The 21,194-nt window shown below is 42.0% G+C and overlaps 1 protein-coding gene across 3 annotated transcripts in view; it reads left to right on the forward strand.

Moving 5' to 3' along the window:
• RAPGEF4 (Rap guanine nucleotide exchange factor 4) overlaps positions 1-21,194 on the forward strand; it is a 291,500-nt gene that overhangs the window by 52,898 nt on the left and 217,408 nt on the right. For all 3 annotated transcript variants that reach the window (XM_046018583.1, XM_046018585.1, XM_046018584.1), the window contains 2 exons: positions 5,456-5,598; positions 8,787-8,875. In XM_046018583.1, the coding sequence (XP_045874539.1) occupies positions 5,456-5,598; positions 8,787-8,875 (232 nt within the window). The remainder of the gene's footprint in view (positions 1-5,455; positions 5,599-8,786; positions 8,876-21,194) is intronic.

Consider the following 21,194-nt stretch of genomic DNA (forward strand, 5'->3'; position numbering starts at 1 on the left):
ATTTGCAAAATCTCTTTACCTTTGCCATGTATCATAACAGAATCGCGGGAGTGAGAGCTTTACACTTTTGCCATGCTCTGTTGACCACAAGCTAATTACAGCTCCTGCCCACACTCAGGGGGACTGTACAAGGATGTTGGTCACGGGGGGTCACCCTACATTCCTGCCTACCACACTGTCTTCTTCTGTAAATGACTCTTATTTGAACATGTTTTAAAGATTATTTATTTATGGAAGGGAAGCAGGCTCCCTGCTGAGCAGAGAGCCCGATGCGGGACTCCATCCCAGGATCCTGGGATCAGGACCTGAGCCGAAGACAGAGGCTTTAACCCATTAAGCCACCCAGGTGCCCCTTGAGCATGTTTTAAAAGTGAAGTGTGTATGTGGGGGGGTGGTTAAGATTAAAAAAAAAAATGGGCCCTGGGTGTCACATGACAGGCTAAGCAAAAGAACTTCTTGAACTTGGAGATTTTACTTAGTTCTACTTGGGGGACCAGCTGTACACAGTTATTAAGGGAGTAGAAACCATCCTAGAGTGAGTTATAATTAGAGAAGCCCACATCATCATTTTAAAAGCAAGAGCTTCCTAACTGATCTCTTACCTGCTGGTCTTTACTTCCTCACATCTGCCTTGACTTGCCAAGGTGATCTTTTCAAATGCACATCCAGCCCTGCCATTACCCTTCTTAAAATACCCGTGTTGGCTACTAGATGGAACCAAGCTCTCCAGCCTCCTAGGAAGGGGCTGCCATGTTGTTCAGCTTCATGTCCCAGCACCAGCTTCGTGTGCCCTTCATGCACACTCAGCTGGGGCAGTAGCAGAAGAAGTTTGGGGGGGGATGGATTTGAAAGGCATTGAGCAGGTAGAATTACCTGGATGTGTGGAGGTGAGGATGAGCAGTTCCATGCGTGCGAAGAGGAGTGCACGTGCAGTAGCAAATGTAGGAGAGAAGAAGAGTTAGTTTGAGGTCACCCTAGAACATCACCACACACCAACAACTTGTTGCAGGCGTGATCCTCTACTGGGTACTGTTAGATCTGTAAAGAAGTGCCAGACATGATCTCTGCAGAGAGTAGAATCATGTGGCATTAGGAAATTATGGATTCACAAGAGAAGAGGGACAACAGAAGGATTCCCACCAGTGGTAGATTACAGAAGTGGGATAGTAAAGATGTTAGTTCATAGCTGAATGCAGTTTTCTGCATTCCACGAAGTACCCAGTAAAAGCAATGACAGATAAAACATTGCTTTTCATTGTTTCTGAGGCTTAAATGTGTTACCAGGGGACGACATCATTAGGACCTAATTTGGGGCAGCCTAAAGAAAATATTAGGAAGAGAGGTTTCAAAGTTGTTCTGGTTATTTCAAATTAACTTTGTCTTTTCAAGTGTCTTTGGTCACTTGACCTTACACAATCTGGTTATGAATCTTGAAGTTCTTTTGTGCTTGTTTTGGACTGTATGGAAGTACATAAGTTTTTCTTCTGCTGCTTTCTATTTCTTCTGAGGGATGTTGGCCCAAAAATGTGCTTTCCTGTCCTGGTTTGCCTTCCTGATATGGGGCACATTCTAGGGAGAATGCACAGGATGGGATGCTTGTTTTCTTCTTAACGGAAGATAGATTCTAATCTCCACTTGTCTTTTCTCCTCTGTAACTAAGTGGAATCCACCATACCAATGCCACATCCATTTCCAGCTCATCTGATTCTTGTGTTCCTCCCATGGCTATTTGAATGCTGTCATTGCTTTGGGCCCGCAGGCTAGTGCCAGTGCTGCTGTGGCAGCAGCCTGTGGAGGGCACACAGCTGCTTGCTGTGGCTGGGTGTGACTCCCTGCTGGTGCCAACACTGCTTCCCATGAAGTGTGCCCTGCTGGCATGACTCCTCACCAGGGGGTGCCTCTGCCGGTTGCTGTTGCCCTCACTGCATGGGAAATGCACTCTCACTGGGCACACAAGGACACTTGCTGAAAGTCATTTGTACCCCCTTGATTAACTGCTGACATTCTAGCCCCTGTTTCAAAGCCCCTTCACTTTGGGATCATACCTTTTGGTAGGGAGTCGATAAAGCCCTCACAAAGGGCCAGTAGGTGGAAGGAGGCACTAGTCCTGCTGTGCTGCTATACCTTCCCTGGTGAAGCCTGCAAACCTCCCACCTCTTCCAGGAACTTGGCTGTCTCATGAACTGGACAATAATGTGTCAGGATTTCTCCTCCTCCTCCCTGGCAAACAGGATCCAAGTCCTTTCAGTAGAGGTTATTGGGAGGCTAGTTGTAGGCATACTCTTTGATTCTAATTTTCTTGGGCCTGAAAGTGTCATGGAGGTAGGTGAAAAGCCTCTTACGTAAGCTTTCATGAGTTCAGGTCTTCCCTTTAGTGACAGGTCATCTGCTCATGTCCTCCAGAAATGGTCCTCTCTCATGGTGGGATCTGTCTTCCTCCTACAATGTCCCAAGTTCTTGGGACCCTGGCACATCCAGTCCTGATCTCTGTGTTAGTGACACTGTGGTAACAATCCACCAACCCAACACACACACACACACACACACACACATACACACACACACACCCCAAATCTCAGTAGTTTCACACAATGGAGTTGTATTTGTCACTTGCACAGTCTCCATCTTGGGGCTATAGCATCTGAAACACAGGTCTTCTGTATTAATTTCCTAAGACTCTCAAACAAGATACCATAAGCCAGATGGGTTTAAAAAATAGAAATATAGGGGCACCTGGGTGGCTCAGTGGGTTAAAGCCTCTGCCTTCAGCTAGGGTCATGATCCCAGGGTCCTGGGATCGAGCCCCGCATCAGGCTCTCTGCTCAGAGGGAAGCCTGCCTCTCCCTCTCTCTCTGCCTGCCTCTCTGCCTACTTGTAATCTCTGTCTGTCAAATCAATAAATTAAAAAAAAAAATCTTTAAAAAAATAGAAATATATTCTCTCACAGTTTGGGAGATCAAAAGTCCAAAATAAAGGTGTCAGTAGGGCCATGTTCTGAAGGTTCTAGAAGAGGACACTTCCTTGCTCCTTTCTAGCTTCTGGTAGTTGCCATCGGTCCTTGGAATCCATTGGTTTGTAGATGCATCATTTCTATCTCTGCCTCTACCTTCATATGGCCATCTTCCCCATGTCTCTGTGTCTCAATTTCCTTCTTTTCATAAGAACAGCAGTCCTTAGATTATGGCCCACCCTAATCAGTATGATCTCATATTAAGTTGATTATATCTGCAAAGATCTTATTTCCAAATAAGGTCACGCTCACAGGTATCAGATGTTAGGACTTTAACATGTTTTATAAAAGGGATGCAATTCAACCCATAACACTGCAAAGTTGTGGCTGAGGAAAAGACACAGAAGACATCCCATGGCTTTTAACAATCTCATCTCAGGAGTGATACATTCTAGTTTTGTTCACAGCCCACTAGCCACAGCATGACTCTAACATAACTGCAAGGGAAGATGGTAAATTCAGGGAAGCACATGGGTATTTAGTGAGAATTACTGTCTCAGTCACATCCTTGACCAGCTCATTTATTCTGATCCCAGAAGGCTCTGGAGCACAAGAGACTGGATATTTCTGTGTACTGTGAAATATCTGTCAAGGAACACCCTATGATCCTGCAAAACATATTGAAGAAATAGACTTGGAAAACTGAGCAAAGTAAAGAAAGGAAACAGTTTATATAATCTGCAAAACTATCCCATATTTGTTTGGTTCTTTGGTTCATCTTAATCCAGAGAATACAAAATGGTAAGCAACAGGTTGGATCTAGTCCATAGATGTTATTTGTGTGAACTACACAATGTTTAAGAAATGTAAACAAAGATCTAGATATCTTTCCTTAAACGATTGGATGATATGACAACATCTGGGCCCATGTTTCCACAGAAAAGCAGTAATAAGGAAAACCCTGCTCATTTTAGACAGTCCCACCTTTGCAGTTAACTCTGCTCCCCACCATTCCCTCTGGTATTGCCCACACTGGGGCTCAGTATCAGTTCTTATTTGTCTTTGTGCTTTCACCATTGTTTTCATGTAGGAGAGATTTCCCCCTTTATATTTGCTTCTTTTTGCCCACTTGATTTATCTGATTGACCACTTCAGGCATTTGTGATTGTGACTTCAATTTTAAGTAAAACATAAATTTTCATATATTTTATCACATCGGGGTGCTTCTAATGGGTTAAGCAACACCCAAAAGCTTGAACTGTACTTGAACTCATGACTTGGAGGCTGATTCCTACTTTAGCCATCTGCGGAGGAAACACTCCACCTATGTTTCCTTCACTCTCTCCACTACTGTGGTAACCCAACACTCTGACACTGACCTGTGAGTTTTCCACACCAAGCAATTCTGAGACACTGGCTGGGTCTTTTATAGTTCAACTCAACTCAATTCCATTCCATTCCATTCCATTCTGACACAGTCTACCTAGAGATAACATCAGATCCCAGAGGTTACGGGCTCAGTCCCACGAGACTGCCCTATCAGACACACCTCAGATGCCAATCACAAATCCAGATTGTCACCTGTGCTTCTGATCAGTGGGCTGTGAATCAAATAGGTTCCTAACCACCTCTTCCTCAGGTTTAATTTGCTAGAGTGGCTCACAGACAGCAGTTTACTTACTAGATTGCAAGTTTTTTTTTTTAAATAAAAAGATATAATTTAGGAACAGCCAGACAGAAGAGATGCACAGGACAAGGTATGGGATGGAGCACAGAGTTTTTATGCTCTTTCTCAGCATGCCATGCTCCCCAAATCTTTACATGTTTACCAACTTCAAGTTCTCTGAATCTCACAGTTGAGGAATTTTTATGGAGGCTTCATTATATAGGCATAGTTGATTAAATCATAGGCCTTCAGTGATTGACTCAATCTCCAGACTTCTCCCCAGAGGTTAGGAAGAGGGGCTGAAAGTTCTAACCCTCTAATCACATGGTTGGTTCCCTTGACAACAAGCCTCCATCCTTAGGTTACCTAGGGCTTTTCCAAAAATTACCTTAGTAACATAAATGCAGTTGTAAAGAGAGGGTCTTTTTATGAATAGCAAGACACCCATTCTACCTTTATGTCTCTGAAACACTTCAGGAACTAAGGACAAAAGATCAACTACAGTAACAAAAGATGTCCCTATGGCTTTTATATAGGAAATCACAAGAGTTTTAGGAGCTGTGTGTCTGTTTGATTTGTTTGATCAAATCTGACTTGAGAGCAAATATGCATTCCTTACTGTAAATCAGAGTATCACACCATCTGCAATAATTGTGACTTAAGATGAATGGTTGACAAAAGCCTAGAAATACCTGTGATGGGGATAGGTGTATAAATGTTTGAAATGAAATACTTGCAATTGGGATGGCTGCAAAAATTTGAATCTAATTAACATAATGCATGTTGACTGAAGTAAATCCTTATTGATACAGCTTTTTCTGCCTTTTTCCCCTTTATAGACCATTGGAACGATCCAGTGAAGATGTGGATATAATCTTCACAAGGCTGAAAGAAGTTAAAGCTTTTGAGAAATTTCACCCAAATCTCCTTCATCAGATTTGTTTATGTGGTTATTATGAGAATCTGGAAAAAGGAATAACATGTAAGAAATGCAACTCCAGGGGTGTATTTTCACATATGGTTTGTGATAATTTGTAGTTATCCCATGGGGAGAGATAGTACATGGAGTATTTACGTGCCAAATGTTTGAGCTTCAACCAAAAGTATTAGGTTGACATTTCCCTTTACTTTGTTTTTTCAGTTCCATGTAGGCTATTTCCTTGACTTTGTTCACAGCATGTAAATGTTCTTCCAGGATAGCCTGGAAGATGGAACTGGAAGGATGTACTGATTCGTATATTCAGCTAAATCCTTAGAAACTCAAATAGTTATTTTATTTACCCCAAGAAATATGTGAGTCTGTAGATATTAAATAAAGATAAAGGACTCTTAATGAATGTTAATAGTTAATTTAACTATTGAATTAACCTGAGTGATATCATTTATTTCAGGTGGGAATAAGGGGCAGGGAAAGAAAACAAGAGGGTGACAGCTACATTACCAAAAAAATTATTTTCTCATTAAAAAATAATGCTTTTCCATCTGTTGAGAAACTTTTATGATGCAGTAACAGAAAGCTCCCATCTAACTGGCTTGGATATCTATTAGTTCTAAAAGGAGGGGAAAATCCATTACGCATATTCAAGAAGTCTTGAGATAGAATGGCTTCAGAGTTTGTTAATTAAATGACTTGGAGATATTACCAAGGTCACATTTCTCTCCTATTTTGTTTTTGTATATGTTTTGCTGTGCATCCTCATGTGTTGACTTTTGTTCTCAGACTTGACCCAAGTGATTCTAAGACAGCTATAGCAATTAGAGGCATTGTATGTGTTGGGAGGGGAAAATTCCCACCTACCCCTCATGGTTCTTTTGGCTGGGCTAATAAACTGACATAAGACAGATTAATGGGAAAAAAAATCAAATTAAATTTCATACATTATGGTGGTCTCACAGTTATGGGACCTAAGAAGTGACCAAGACAGGCTGTTTATATGCTTTTTAGATAAAGAAACAGTAAGTTTGTGGAAAACCAACAAGACAAAGAAACTTAGACTTAGGTACTAATTAGTGAAGAAATAAGCAGAGTTTGCTTATATAGCTTCTCAGTCCTGAATTCTCTATGTCTTGTGATAATGATATCTACCTCTTGGTGCAGCAAGCATTTCTTTCACATGGAACACTTGCTTCCTGTTTCCTAGGGGTCAGAGAGGAGGGTCAGAGTGTTCTTGCACTGGCTATTTCTCAAGTAACTTTGATTCAAAATAATCAGTATGCCACTTTGGAATATTTTGGTGTAATCTGCCCTGAGCCCCATCACATGACAATACAAAGCTATCCTCCTGAAGGTCTATTTCTTCTTGTGTCTGTTTTCAGAAGTCCCCCAGTAGACTTCCTGTTTCATTGGCCAGAATTACATCATATACTTTCATCTAAACCAGTCGCTTTCAGAGATAATGGGATAATGGGTTTGGAACGATCATGACTGCTGTCCTGGAGTTAGGGAAGAAACTCTATGCTCTGAGCTCTTAGTCCTGTGGAGGAGGGTGGAAATTTGTATAAAATCTATGTTAACTTAGATAAGGGCGGGGGGGGGTTATGATTCTGAGTGGGAGACCAACAGGTCTCGAACATAATTGACCAACAATTATGTCAAACATAATTGCTTTTAATTTTGTCAATTTGTTACATTTGTAACAATTTGTTACAAAATGTAACAATTATGTTAACATAATTTGTTAATTATGTCAAACATAATTGTAGAAAATTTGGAAGACAAGCAAAATAAAAATCATGTACAATCCCCAAATGCAAAAATTGCTATTAACATTTTGTATCCTTCAAGATGTCTTCCTACATGTGTACATACAAACATAGTCATATTTAAAAAGTCATCCATACATGTTGTTTTCAAATCTATATATATATATATATATATTTTTTTTCTTACTGATATCAGAAACTTCATTCTTTGGGGGATGAGGCTCTACTTTCTGTTTTTTAAAGGGCATTTTCAAAATTGATCTTCCATGATTCATTTTGTAATGTAAAATTGATTGGCAGGTGATACTGTCTTTCGGGGCCAAGAAGTTCATGAAAGGCAAAACTCTAAATTCTAAACTAAGTCACTTACAAAGGCTAGGAATAGCGGAGTTACTAGAGAGGCCAGCTCTAAACTCATCAGTTTCTCCTCGTAAGCTTATACTGCACCTGTGTAGGATGCCATTGTTGTTCTTGTCTTTCCACAGCATGTCTTGGGGAGCTTAGAGCAGCTCGTCATCCTTGTGGCTCCTAGAAGCTTGTTCTTACGCAGGGAGCACTAGCCCTGCCGGAATTCAACTGTCCCACTGAGTTGTCATGTGATTTTATACTGAGTCACTTGACCTCTGACTCTAATTGTGAAAAGAAGTTTAAAATATCAGATCATTCAATCCAGTTATTTAGCCAGGATATTTAAAAGGATAGTTGGATTCGTAGGAGGTTTTTGAGCCAGTGTTTCAGAATGATTTTCCAAAGTACTGGTCTTAACATGATAGGAGAACTAAGGTTCTGTCTAAATATCTAAATGTTTTCTCTCTGAGATTACAAAAGTGAAGCAAAATCAGATTCAGAAATTCCTGATGACAGTCATTTCCAAAGAGTAGTTAACTCTTAATGCCTAAAAGCAATGAATTTATAAAGCAAATAAGAAAATGGACAGTGATAAGACTAGTTAAAAATTTTAAAGCAGATTTTATTTTTCTTATTTATTGGTTAGCTTAAAAGGGGACATTCTATTCTAAAAATACATTGCTTTTAATGTAAGTAGCTTCAGGAAATTGGGGTGATAGCCTAGTATTTTATTGGATCAAATAATCTTGTTAATACATACTCCATCTAGAGTAATTATTTTCTAAGAATCACAATATTATGAAATGTATTTAAGGTAAATTACATAAAACATCAGTGAATTCTTAAGTTTAAAGTATCTGATAGCATTTAGGGTTATCATCCCTTACTACTACTCTATAAATATAAAACAGTTCCCTTTAATAGAGTTCCAATTCATAGAATAAATAGATATAGATTTGTTGACACATGGGGAAAAAAGAAATATGCCACGCTTTTATGGCAACAGATAGAGGAAAAGTGGAGAGCTGTGCTAGAGCCAAGTCATGCTTACAATGACCAGTGGTCATATGGCGAAACCAGCTTATATTTGGTATATTTACCTTACTGTTTCTTTTTCAGTATTTCGCCAGGGTGATATTGGAACAAACTGGTATGCTGTCCTGGCAGGGTCTTTGGATGTCAAAGTGTCTGAAACCAGCAGTCACCAGGTAAGATACTGTATTCTTTTCTTTTTCTTTTTTTTTAAGTAGGATTTATAGGAAGGGGTCCGACAAATGTTTGTTGAATTCTTTTATTAAGTTCTTCAACAAACATACATACTGCATGTCTTCCATGGTTTGAGTGAGGTGACAGGTGTTGGAACATGAAGTGCAAGAACACGATGCCTGCCCTCCAAGAGCTTGCTATCTATTGGGAAATGCAAACGACTCAATTGCATTGTGATAAATTCTGTCATATAAATTGAAATGTGAGCAGAGGGGACAGAGAATCAAGTATTTCTAGGTTTCTCCTGAGATCCTTCCTCTATCTGGTATCCTCACTTCTCTTTGTCATAGAAGTGGTCCCCTCGTCAGCCTTGTAGGCACTGCAGTGGTGCAGGGGAAATGTGGTTGATGCAATCCCTGTAAATCTCTCTCTGTCTCTCTCACTGTTTCTCTGCCTCATCTTATCAAATGTGGAAGGGCCAATAATATATTTTCTTTCTAAAGTGTGGAATGTGCATGCTTGATCTTCATTAGTGACCTCTGAGGAGCTTAACAACCAGTAGATAGAACTCATTTTGTCTCTTTTCCCCCGACAACATTTGTGAATATTTAAAATTGGACGCAGACTCCCCCTTCACATCTGCAGTGACCCTTGCTCATCCTTATTTCATGGGGCCCAAACGTACAGAACTTTCCTATTTGGAGCCAAGAACTTTGAATCTTAAAGGACAGCCCCTAAATGCCACCTTCGAGCCTCAGTATGAAAATGGCCCGAGTTTTCTTTCTGTGTATTCAGGATTCATATAAAAACTGCAGGAAGAGAATTGGTGAACTATAACGTCAGAAAGAATTATCAAGAGAAATTTATAAATCAGTTAGAGGGACAAATAGCCTACCAGCCAAATACCATGTTTAAGACAGTGCTTCTGAGCCTTTTTCATATGCAACACACTTCAAATGTGAGAAACATTTATGATGCCCTAAATTTTATAGGAACATATGTGCATATTGGAGTTATGGGCAGCCAACCATTGAAAAATGAAAAAGTATCCTAAAGATTGTTGGTAAAATGGGCATTTGGAATTTGGACTAGAGTTGCCAATATTATTCCCATTGTTATGGATGGTTAGAGTCTCACGCCAGTACCCAAGTCCTGCTTAACCCATAGATACTTTTTCTGTGGATCACTGCATAGAAAGTTCCATTAAAAAACTGCCTGGGACCTGTGCCTTTCAGCCTTATTGGGACTACCCTCCTTCCCCTCTCTTACAGTCAGTTTTCTCCTGGAGTTCAGAGGTTCAAGGTGAGAGGTGAGTTTTTTATTCTTGTAAGATGCCTCAGTTTCTTAATGGAATTGAGACCAAGCCAGCATTTCTTGGATATCTGTTATGTGCAGGGCGGTGTTCTAAGCCCCTAATAGGTATTCATTTACTCCTTTATTCCTCACAACACCCTATAGTTCATATTACTGTCCTTGTTTTCCAGATAAGAAAGTGAGGCCCTGACTCGTTAAACAACTTGCCCCAGGTAACAATCTAGAAATTAGGGGATCCGAGATTCAAACCCAAGAAGTCAGTCACCTGAACACAGTCTCTTAGACACACTGCTCTGCGCTTTTGACTCAAAAAAAATGTGATGACTCCTGCACCTTCCCTCGCCCTGCTGTTCATCACCTTTTCAGATTCCCCCTTGTCTCTTATCTCTGCACACCTTCCACCTGCAGACTGCTGGCCTGGTGGGAACCCTCAGGCTCCTTGCTCAGAGCTGTTCCCGATGCTCACTGTGATGAGGGCTCACCTGTGTGGAGGTGTGGAGGGGACAGGGCCTGGTAGAGGATGGTTCTCCTCACTCCCCTGGGTAGTCCCGAATGGGGGATGATGGAGATAGGGGAGGAACTGAAAAGGGAAGCTGAGGAAAGAGAGGAAAGGGGAGCAAGATGAGAATTAAGGGGGAGAAAGGTGAGAAGGGAAGGTGTAAGGGCCTAATTAGCCACAGCGACCCCATCTCGGTAGAACAGACATTTTGTTGTTTATGCAGTGAACTTAAATTGACCCTGTCCCCCCAGAGAAACTTACTTAGAAACAAGTCTGGGAAACCAGTAAAATATGGCCGACCAGGCCCTGATAAAAGAGCCCCGATACAACAAGGACGGGTCAGGTCAGGCGGAGATAACAGAGCCCAGAAGCAAGGACGAGTCAGGCCAGGTGGAGGCGTCCAAACAGCAAAGCACACATACTATCTCTCTAACCACCAAAGAATGTAAACCCTGCCTTTTGTGTGCCAAACTAAGGCGCCAATTCTGACCAAAGTGATAGGCTAGTTCAAACAGCTACTATAGGGTAAATTGTAGTTCAATTGGCCACCTGTGTGTGACCTAGCATGACTGTGCAACTTTCTCTGTGTGCTACAATCTCATTGGCCAGGCTTGGTCTGTGAGGCTGGGGGGTGGGGGATTGCTCTCCCCGAAGGAGAGGGCCCCGGCCGGTCAGTGTGATTCTTGGTGCTGGCACGAAATAAAGCTTTGCTTGACCATCGCTTTGTATCAGCCTCCATCCTTTGATCACGGACACCATCAGAAGGAAAACACAGGGAGGAAAGAGAAGAGGAAGAAGAAGAAAGGCAGAGGAGATGTACCTAAGGAATGATAAATAACATCAGCAGGGATGTGCTGAGACATCAAATGTTCAAAGCTGGCATGAGATTATGATGGTATTAAAATAGGATTTGGCCGGGTCTCCTGGAATATTGCCCTGGACCAATTCTCTCTCACCACGGGGTCCTCACAAAGAAGAGCTGAGTAACACTTTGTTATTAGCTATGGGGTTTTTAAAATCTTAACCTTTCACTTCACCTGTAGTTTTGACCTTAAACACATGCTGAGAATTTTCCTAAGCTGGGTTTGGTCTTGTCTTAAGTTTTTAAGAGTTTTAACTTTATACCAAAGCTGCCTTACTGCCTCCTCTGTGTATGTCACTGCACATTGCCCAATGAGGGTTTTCTGGACCGATTTCCATCATTAAGCTATATAGAAGAGAAAGCTCATTGACTTCTACATCCTCCAACCCTCCAGAGAGGAGTCTGAGAAAGAGGGCCCAGGCTTCCAGCGAGCTCAGACAGTCACCTGCACGACATGGTTGCCACCCCTTGGGAGGAAGAAGCTAAAGAGAATGAGCAAGATGACTGACTCTCCTCCTGTGGCAAGTTGTTTGACAGGGAGAAACAAAAAAGCCATTTCCACCTGTGCTGGCCTTGTAATGGGCTCTGGATCTCTGCCTACTAGTGATGTGGCCAAATCAGGGTAATGAATTAGCCTATAAGAATAGTACTGTCTCTAAGTCAGAGTTCTCCAAAGAAATGGAACAAATAGAAGATGGGTGGGTATATAGATAGATAGATAGATAGATAGATAGATAGATATCTATCTTAAGGAATTGATTTACATGATTGTGGGGACTGGTAAGTTTGAAATCCGTATGGTAAGCCAGCAGGGTGAAGATCAGGCAAAACTTGATACTGCAGTCTTGAGTCTGAAAGTTGGAAACCTAGGCAGCATTCCTATGTTGCAGTCTGAAAGCAGAACTCCATCTTCTTTAGGAAACCTCAAGGGAAACATGTTTGCTCTTAAGTCCTTCAACTGATTGGATGAAACCGACCCATATTATAGAGGATAATCTGCTTTGATTAAAGTCTACTGATTGTTTATATTAAACAGTATCTTTAGATTACAATAAAATGTAGGCTAATGTTTGACTGAACAACTGGTAAAGTTGACTTAAGTTAACTTAACCCTAGTTAAGTTAAGCTGACACATAAAATTAACCATCAGCTACCCCAATGGGGAGTGAAATGAGCTTGGGCCTTGGGATAAGCAAGGGAAGACCTAAAATTGCTACCCCTAGAGACCAGAAGCCTCTTTGCTAAGTGCCTTCAGTGTAGCTTACTTGCTAGGGGTTCTGTGTGCATCATCTTTCGGCATTCACGCTCTGTTTTACAGCTGGGTGACATTAGGTGTAAATTTCCCTGGGCCACACAAATGTACGTGGCCAAATGAAGACTTGAATTCAGGTCTGACAAACTCCAAATTTCATGTTCTTCCTGTTGCTCACACAGGAAAAACGGTAAGCAGGGCAGGAAAAGAAAAAGAAGAAAAGTTAAAGAGACTAAGAGTGGATTAAGGAAAGAGAAAAGAGGTAACTGCCCAGAAGAGTGAAATCTTTAAAAGTGAGTAGGGCTGTTGCTAGCCTGCCCCTCCATTTTCATTCAAGTTTCTCCCTGATCTGTGTGCCTTTCTTCTCATCTGAGAGTCAGAAGTCAGAGATGGTAGTAATAAATTCCAAAAATTATCTCTGAGTTTCAGAGATGCCCTCTAACCCCTCAGTAGGATGTTAGTTGGGTGGGAATGGTGGGGTAAGAGCAGACACAGATCGTGGTAATAGAGCGCCCCTACAGGTAGCTGTGTGAAAACCACTTCTCATGCATTATTTCATGGGCTGCTCAACTACACGGCCCTTACCCCTTTAGTGCTATCATTAGTGTCATTTTACAGGGCGATGCTAAATGAAGACCACACAGCCATTACGTATCAGAGCCAGTTCTTTGCGGTTGTGGGGCTCAAGTCCTTGACCATTACGGTTGTACAGGTGCCACCCAGAAGTAATAATGAATGTGAAGTGAAGCTTTTCCCCTGTGGGTCCCTCAACCATCCACCTGATTCCAGCTCAGAGCTCCACACGTCTCACCTCCAAGTCCATCTTGCAGACGTTTGCTCCATAAGACAAGCTCTGCTGGGATGTGGGGCTCTCTTTACACCACCTTTTAGATCATCAGTTAAATGAGTGTGGCCCATCTCTTCAAAAAGGTTTCTAGGTTACAGGGTGGGATAGGTACTAGGGATGCTAAGGGAGGGAGATGGAGGCCCTGTGTACAAGGTGGAGGTGACGGAATTGGAGTTTGTGTTGATGGGATGTATGGGGGCTGAAGGAAAGTGAGGATTCTGACTCAGAGGAAGGGGTAGGTGGTGATGCCAGTAATTGAAATAAGGAGCACATAAGAAAGACAACCCTTCACAGATTCTGAAATAGTATTCTTATGTCGTACATTTATTAGGCATTATTGATCTGATGGAATTTTTTTCTGAAGAAAATCACCCTATTTCTTTTATATGGTGATAGGAAGATAAAACTACACATAAATTTGAAGAATACGAAGAGCATAAATATTTTATTTGGCTCATAAATTTCTATTACCTTTCTGCCTGCTTTAAGATAATACCTTTTGTCCTTTTTCATCATTCTTTTATACTTTTTTGCAGACTAGGTTAAAAAAACACAGCTTCTCGCCTTCCTTATGGTTGGTTTGCCAGATTCTTCTTGAGTTCTTTGGACTCCAGGTTGAGGGTCACTCACACTTCCTTCTCATTGGTGGCATGCTAGGAGTATAGTGGCAGTAACTCTCCTCATTTAGAGAGCATTTCACTTACATTGTTTTGTTTGAGCCATCCTAGCAGGCAGACCCAGCTGGATTGTATCTTGTTCAAGTCCCAGGTGAATGAGTGGTCTGCTTAAGATGACACAGTGGTGACCCACAGAGCTAGAAATCACCATGACTTCTTTACCCAATCCATGCCCTACTCTTGCCATCCTTACCTTTAGCCGGCATGTGCGGCCACTTGCCTGGGTGTCTGCAAGGGGTCTTCAGTGGCCATTCGCTCCTGAGAGTCTCTAGTGTCCGTGGGTGGTGGTGGTGGATAGATCCTTCTTTGCCCCCTTGGATTACTGGTGCCTAAGAGTCTGACAAAGAGAGCTACTGATTCCACATTTGAGAAAAGTATTAAAAAAACAACACTCCACTTAGTGGTAATATAAACTTCAGGTCCTTTCCTGGGAGGGGAGGATAAAGACAAAAAGCCATTGGACTGTGGGGAGCGAGGATGGCTCACCTCTCAGTTTCGCCTGGAGTTGGTCCACCCGGTCAGTTTAGAAACCACAAGTCTGCCAGCTGAGGAGGCATGACCTAGCAGACAGACTCTGTATCGCCCCGTGGGTCTGCTCCTGACTCAGGACACATCAGACAGTGGTATAAAATCCTACTGAGTGCTGGTTGGAACCAACTTCTCTCCCTCTCACACACTCCTTTCCCAGCAGAGCCCCAAGCCAACACTGTCCTGCTTCCCTACTTTCCCTTCAGGTGTGTCCCCCCCAGTCTGAGGCTTCAATCCAGACTGGCGGGGAAAGACAAAAGCCTCCGGATGAAGAAAGAGATAAAGGGCCCTACTTCTCAGAGACCTTCCCTGAGGGGAAGGTGCTACATTGCTTTCATTTCTTTTGCTATGGCCTTGAAACTGTGTTTGTGCTGAGGATTTTGGGGAAAACAGACTATTCTATTTCTGTTATTTTGATGAACTTTTAGAGACCACTATCCTTGGAAATATCTTCCTGTAAATTATATTGCTTCCACTACTCCATAAACAAAACCTTCTCTCAAAACACCCATACCCCATGTCCATGTGTAGTTGTCATAAGCACCTCTTCCAATTTTCTGGGTACCTTTTCTGCCTTGGCTATTCTTTGTCTTACCCCTTGAAGCTCCGTGTGCTTACCAAGGGGACCTGCCCACAGACCATGCCACCAACCCACAGTATCCAACCTGGCTCACATGCTCCTGTAGATTTCCACTTGGCAGCACTAATCCCATCAAGGATTCATCCTCCCAGTTCCCACTGATACCTGTCCCCACGCTCAGTCTCTTACCTACGCCTAACCGGGACACAAACGCCTTCAGACGCCCACAGTTGAACTTTGTGCTCAAGAACCTGCCTGTCCTGGCTACATATTTAACTTAATGGCTTAAAAGTTGGAGATTTTACATTCCTACTAGAATGAATAATGCTATGGGTGTACGCTTTTCTTGTTAATATTTGAATGGATTTTGGGTGAGGAGTGAACATTGGAACAAGTGATATACAGTGAGTAGGAAACTCAGAAACAATAAATAAGCAGCTATACTTAATTCTGTGAATGTGTGTTTCAGAAAGAAAGAGAAAGGTAGGGTCTTGTTTTTCTCTGCAGATTTTATAAATGAATGGCTTTTTTTTTGGCATGGTAGTAAATATTTAAGTCCTAGAAATATATCAGGTTTAATAGTTAATATTTATACCCCAAAAGTGTATTTTTCTAGTCATGTGAAAGGGGAATTTTTGGTGGCTGTTTAGTGACTAGGAGTCCGTGCTACAAAATACAGAATAAGATGATGTATTAATTCATTAAAACTTCTATATCTCTGTAATAGATACTTATTTAAAGTGTGTTTACCTAATACAACACAGTTAAAATCAAACCTCTTTTCAAATCCTCTCTGCCACTTCATTGCTGTGTGACTTTAGGCAAGTTAGATTATATATAAGTTGGGGATAATTCCTACCTTAAATGAGTTAAAGTCTATAAACCACTTAATACAAAGCTTGCCACAGAGCAGGAGTTCTGGTACTTTTTCCTTACTAATTCCTGAAGGAGGTATTTGTTGCCCAGAGTGGAGCGCTGCCTGTTGCAATGCCTGCAATGTTCTCATTTTATCACAAGAGGGCAGTGCTAGCATAGAGAAAGCAGGAAATGTGCGTGGTATTGGAATGGCAAGACTTCAACAATCCATATTGATCAGCCATTCCGTGGGATCCCAGAGTCCTGGCTGCTGTTGGCACGTGGATGTTATCCACCCTCTCATCTGTTTCTGTGACATTCTCTGGAAATTTTTGGAAATTTCCAGTTTTGGAAAACAATCTCTCATTGGTACTTCCCCTAAAGTAAAATGTGGTTTTATTTGCCCTCTCTTTGTCTCTACATCAAAGACGTTTGTAAATGTTGGGGTTTTGTTTATGAAATTTGAAGGACAGGCATGTCTCTCTGTCATATGGTCTCTCTGTCTTTCTGTCTTAACCTGTCTGACACTCTCATTTACTCTCATTTCCCCCCATTACTTTCAGGCAGAGAACATTGCTGTCTTGAGGGAACATTTTCTAGACCATTTAATGAGCCCTTGAAATGTGAAAGCTGCTAACTTACAGTAGTTGTTTGTCATCTTCTGTGACTTGTCTGCTCAGGTCATGCCATTGGTTAGGGACCGACCAGGAGTTTAGTTAGCATCCTTCGTGAGGCCGGCACGTGCTGTGGTTTGTTTTGTTGCCATTAATTCCTTGTTTGGGTGGATGCAGGACTGGCTCTGCTGCAGTGAAGCTGGCCTCTCTGATTCAGTTATCAGAATGCTAATGCTGGTCCATTCTCATCCAAACTTCCTGCAGCCAGCTTGAATGATCTTGTTAAGCTGTGTCCAGCACCCTGATGCCAGCCACGTGCTGTCAAAGTAACAAACCCGTTTTCGCTGTCTGTTAGGAAAAAACACATGTGACTTGGGAGTATTTTGCCTTTGTGCTCGGCAATAAATTCTTCAGAGAGCACATGCAGTTTTAATGTCTTGACAAATTCAGAGCTTAGATATCTTTACATTTTTATTTTTTAAAAGGACTTGGAACACTCAATAAATTCCAGTACTATATTAAAGCTCATGAAATAAACCCAGGCACTACCAGACTTAAGGACAAGTGCTGCATATAGACCTAAAATAAAAATTGTAGAAATATCTGCTTTGTAAGAATTTATGTTTCAGGGTCTACGCACTTAAAGGACCAATTTGTTCCTTGATGTTAAACCCAACGTGTGGTCAAAATAGTAGACATGCTATGAGACAGTTAATTTTTCTTGAGTCATTAATATAGAAATGATTTAAATATGCTTACTAAAAAAATCTGATATCCCTTGAAGTTACAGGAGAGTTAAGAAAAAACCTTGATGTACTTATCACAGAGAATTCTTACGTCTGTTTTGATGATTGTTAGCTATTTTAAATTTTGTCAGATTACCTATAGCTTGTGTAAGCTGGATTTCAGCAGATGTGTATACACATTTGCAAGGCACACATTTTTTACCTCGGGTATCAGTGATGTGTAGCCTTTGGCTTTCTTAACATCATTCCTATTCTCATAGGGTAGCTATGTTTATAATGCAACAAACAAAACGCTTCATATGACAATGCCTGCTTTAAGAAAACTTAGTATATCATAATTCAGATGTACAAAGCAGACAAATTAAGGGGTGATTAGTAGCAGCACAAAAGGATTCTTTGATTTGCAGCAGGATTCGTCAGAAGGGTTCCTTTGAATACAAGCTCCCCCAGAGAGCTGAAGTGTTTTGCAGATCATTCAAACCACTTGACATCCGGACTGAGAGACAGAGAAACTTAGAATTTAAGTGTTGAAAAACCGTCGTTAATTGAAGATTAACACAAAATGAATGTAGAGATTCTCTGTTCCTTAAATAATAGAAAAATATAATTTGCTCTTTAGAAACGTAGTTAACCTATACATGTATATCAATATGACTAAGTCAGAAATAATCTTTTCCATTATGTATGGAGAATTTACTGTGTGCCAAGAACATACCAAACTCTGTCTACATATCATTTTATTTATTTTGAATCCTTCTAATAATCTTATAAGAAAGGTGGTGCCCATTTCATAAATGAGGATCTTGTGCATCCTGGGATCATTCTACCCACAGCTACAATTGGCAGAAAAGAGTTTTGAATGTAGGTCTACAAGGCTATGCTTTCCTCACCACACTGCCTGCAGGGGATTTTCCCCACCAGGGATGGAGCTCTCGGACTCTGGGCACCTCCAGGTCTGTGTCTTTTGTCCACTGTCCCCTGCCTTCCATCAGAGTAGCTTTGTTGACATGGTTGCTAACTTGGTTACTTGACACCAACTTTTATGAATGGAGATAACCAGACCCAGCTTATCCCACTGAAACACATACTGTGCCGAGATAGTGTTCATGATTTCAGCTGGTGCTTAGCTGGGTAGAGGAGGAAACCTGGAAACTGGACGCGGTAACTGTCTTGAGGGCATGTTCAGACATGCTGGGCAGGACATGGGAGGAGGCTGAACACTGGAGCAGCATGGCCCCCAGGTTAGTAGGATGAAGGGCTGAGGAGGTCTAACTAGTGGTCACATGACGGGCAGGGAGTCAGTCCCAGTGATGGAAGAGGGTAGCCAGATGTGCTGATGAACAGGCCTGGCCACAGAAGGGTGCTGGGGAGGGACTGGGGCCCAGAGAGGACTGTCAGAACCAGGTAGTTGGCCATTTTGAAAAGAATTAAAATATCAGGTGGTTACCAAAGGAGAGCCATGGAGAGATAGAAACTTCATTTCCCCAACTGAGGTAGGAACTCTATAATCAGAATTGGGGCAGAGGATCAGAGTGGGGAAAACTGATGATTGTTTACGTTTCTTCTAATGAGAAAGAGGGTTGGTGCCCCTGCCTGCATTGGATTTGATCCACTGGTGATGGTCAAGCAGACCCCAGTATTGGAATTGGAAGGTTAGAGGGAGAGCAGTGCTATTTCCTATTTTCCTAGAGACTTGGACTCAATATACATAGATAAATATAAATATATATATATATAGATAGATAGATAGATTGGCTGATTGAAAAAAAAAACCTGTGTGGGTTTAATTATCACTTTAATTGATTTTCCTGCTGAGCCTTTGCAAGCAGTACTTCAACTTCATATGATAATTAAAGAGATATACAGAGAGGTGATTAAACTAACTAGTTCTAATCTTAACTCCTCTGCTTGCTAGCCAGACCCCTGGACAGGTTCCTGAACATCTCTGGGCCTGATTTTCCTCAGCCTATGAAATAGCAACGATGGTGCAGGATTGTTTTAATATTACCATCAATAAGAATATCCAAAATTTATTAAGCATTTCTTTTGAGTCAGGCTCCGTGTGAAGCAGTTTAAATAAATTATCTTGTTTAACTGTTGTGAGGAATAAACAAGGCATCATAGTCGAGACACCCGGCCCAGTGCATGGCACATGGTGCTCCACTCCCACACATGGAGACCCATCTGCAGGCCCACACAGCGTAGGCTGTGTGCTGTTAAGGGTAAGTGGGTGATTAAGTGTTCTAGAGGATAGGAAAAGGAGGGATCAGGTTGACTGACAGGTGAAAGATAATTGCATCAGATGGGATGAAGAAACCAGATGACATGTCAGTGACATGCCACAGGTCACTCTTTTGTCGAGCGCCCTCACCCCCGATAGAGTGGAATTGGCCTCAGAGACCCAATATGCTTTACTAACACAAGGAATCTTTCCATGTGTCACCCAAGGGGTATCACACTTACTACGTGTCTGCTGCAAAGCAGAAAGTGATAAGCTGCCATCTGTCCCTATTGCAGAAGTCCCCTTTGAGAATACTGGTTCAGCCCAGCACCTCCCCAGAGGTCTCCGTGTAACCCAGGACTCACACAGCCATGTCTGGTTAACCCAGTCTCTTGTTCTGGGTTGCCCCAGAAGCTGACCTAGAGACTAGGATTTAATCGCAAGTGTTTTTTTTGAAGATGACCCCAGGAAGCCTTGTAAGGGAGTGGGGACGTGAGACAAGGAAGAAGGAAAGCCAATAAAAGTGTGGTGAGAGGATTTCAGCTGGGCTCAGTCTTCCAGGCAATCATCTAAGAAACCGTGTAGGGTTAGGAAGCCAGTGTACTTATCTTCCTACTTACTCTCCTGCCTCTTTGGCGGAGGTCACCCCTTACAGGCCTTGACTGCCCAGCACTCTGGCCTCAGGTGGAGCAGTGCCAATGCCCGAGAGAGCCGCACATGTGGATGGCCGCTGTCCAGAAAGCTGTGGTGACTTCAGGGGTGGGCTGAGGCCAAGAGTGGGGGAAGTCCCGCAGGACTCCAGCCGCGTCGGCTACATCTGCCTTCCTATACTGCAGACGTTCCAGGTTTTAAATCTACATTTCATGTTTGAAAATCCTTAAAAGAAGGTGCCATCTTATCACAAAGTAGAACATTTCTTGGCTGTTGTTAATATTTTATATTCCCTGAGCTGGTGCCAGCCAGTTTCTTCACTCTCTGTGTCACAGTAAATATTTTCTTGCTGGTGGCTTTTCTGTACCTTCATCTGTGAATGAGCAGAAAACAAAACAGCCTGAGTAGTAGTCTCTGTTAAATAAGTACGGAGACACGAGCAGATCTCTAGAGTATGTGTAAGCTTTAAAGAAACAGTGATATTCCATTCAGAAATGGATACTTTAAGCCCCAGCCAAAAGCACGCAATGAGCCTAAGTGTAGGGGTTCCAGCTTGGAATTCTGACCGTAGGGATCTGGTCAGATGTGAGTGTGGACCCGAGTTAGACTGCTTCCACCGCATGGACTCACATTCATCCTGCCTTTCAGTGTACATACTGAACAACCTGTCTGGGT

Source organism: Meles meles, chromosome 9 (assembly GCF_922984935.1).
Source record: "Meles meles chromosome 9, mMelMel3.1 paternal haplotype, whole genome shotgun sequence".
Classification (NCBI taxonomy): Eukaryota; Metazoa; Chordata; class Mammalia; order Carnivora; family Mustelidae; genus Meles; species Meles meles.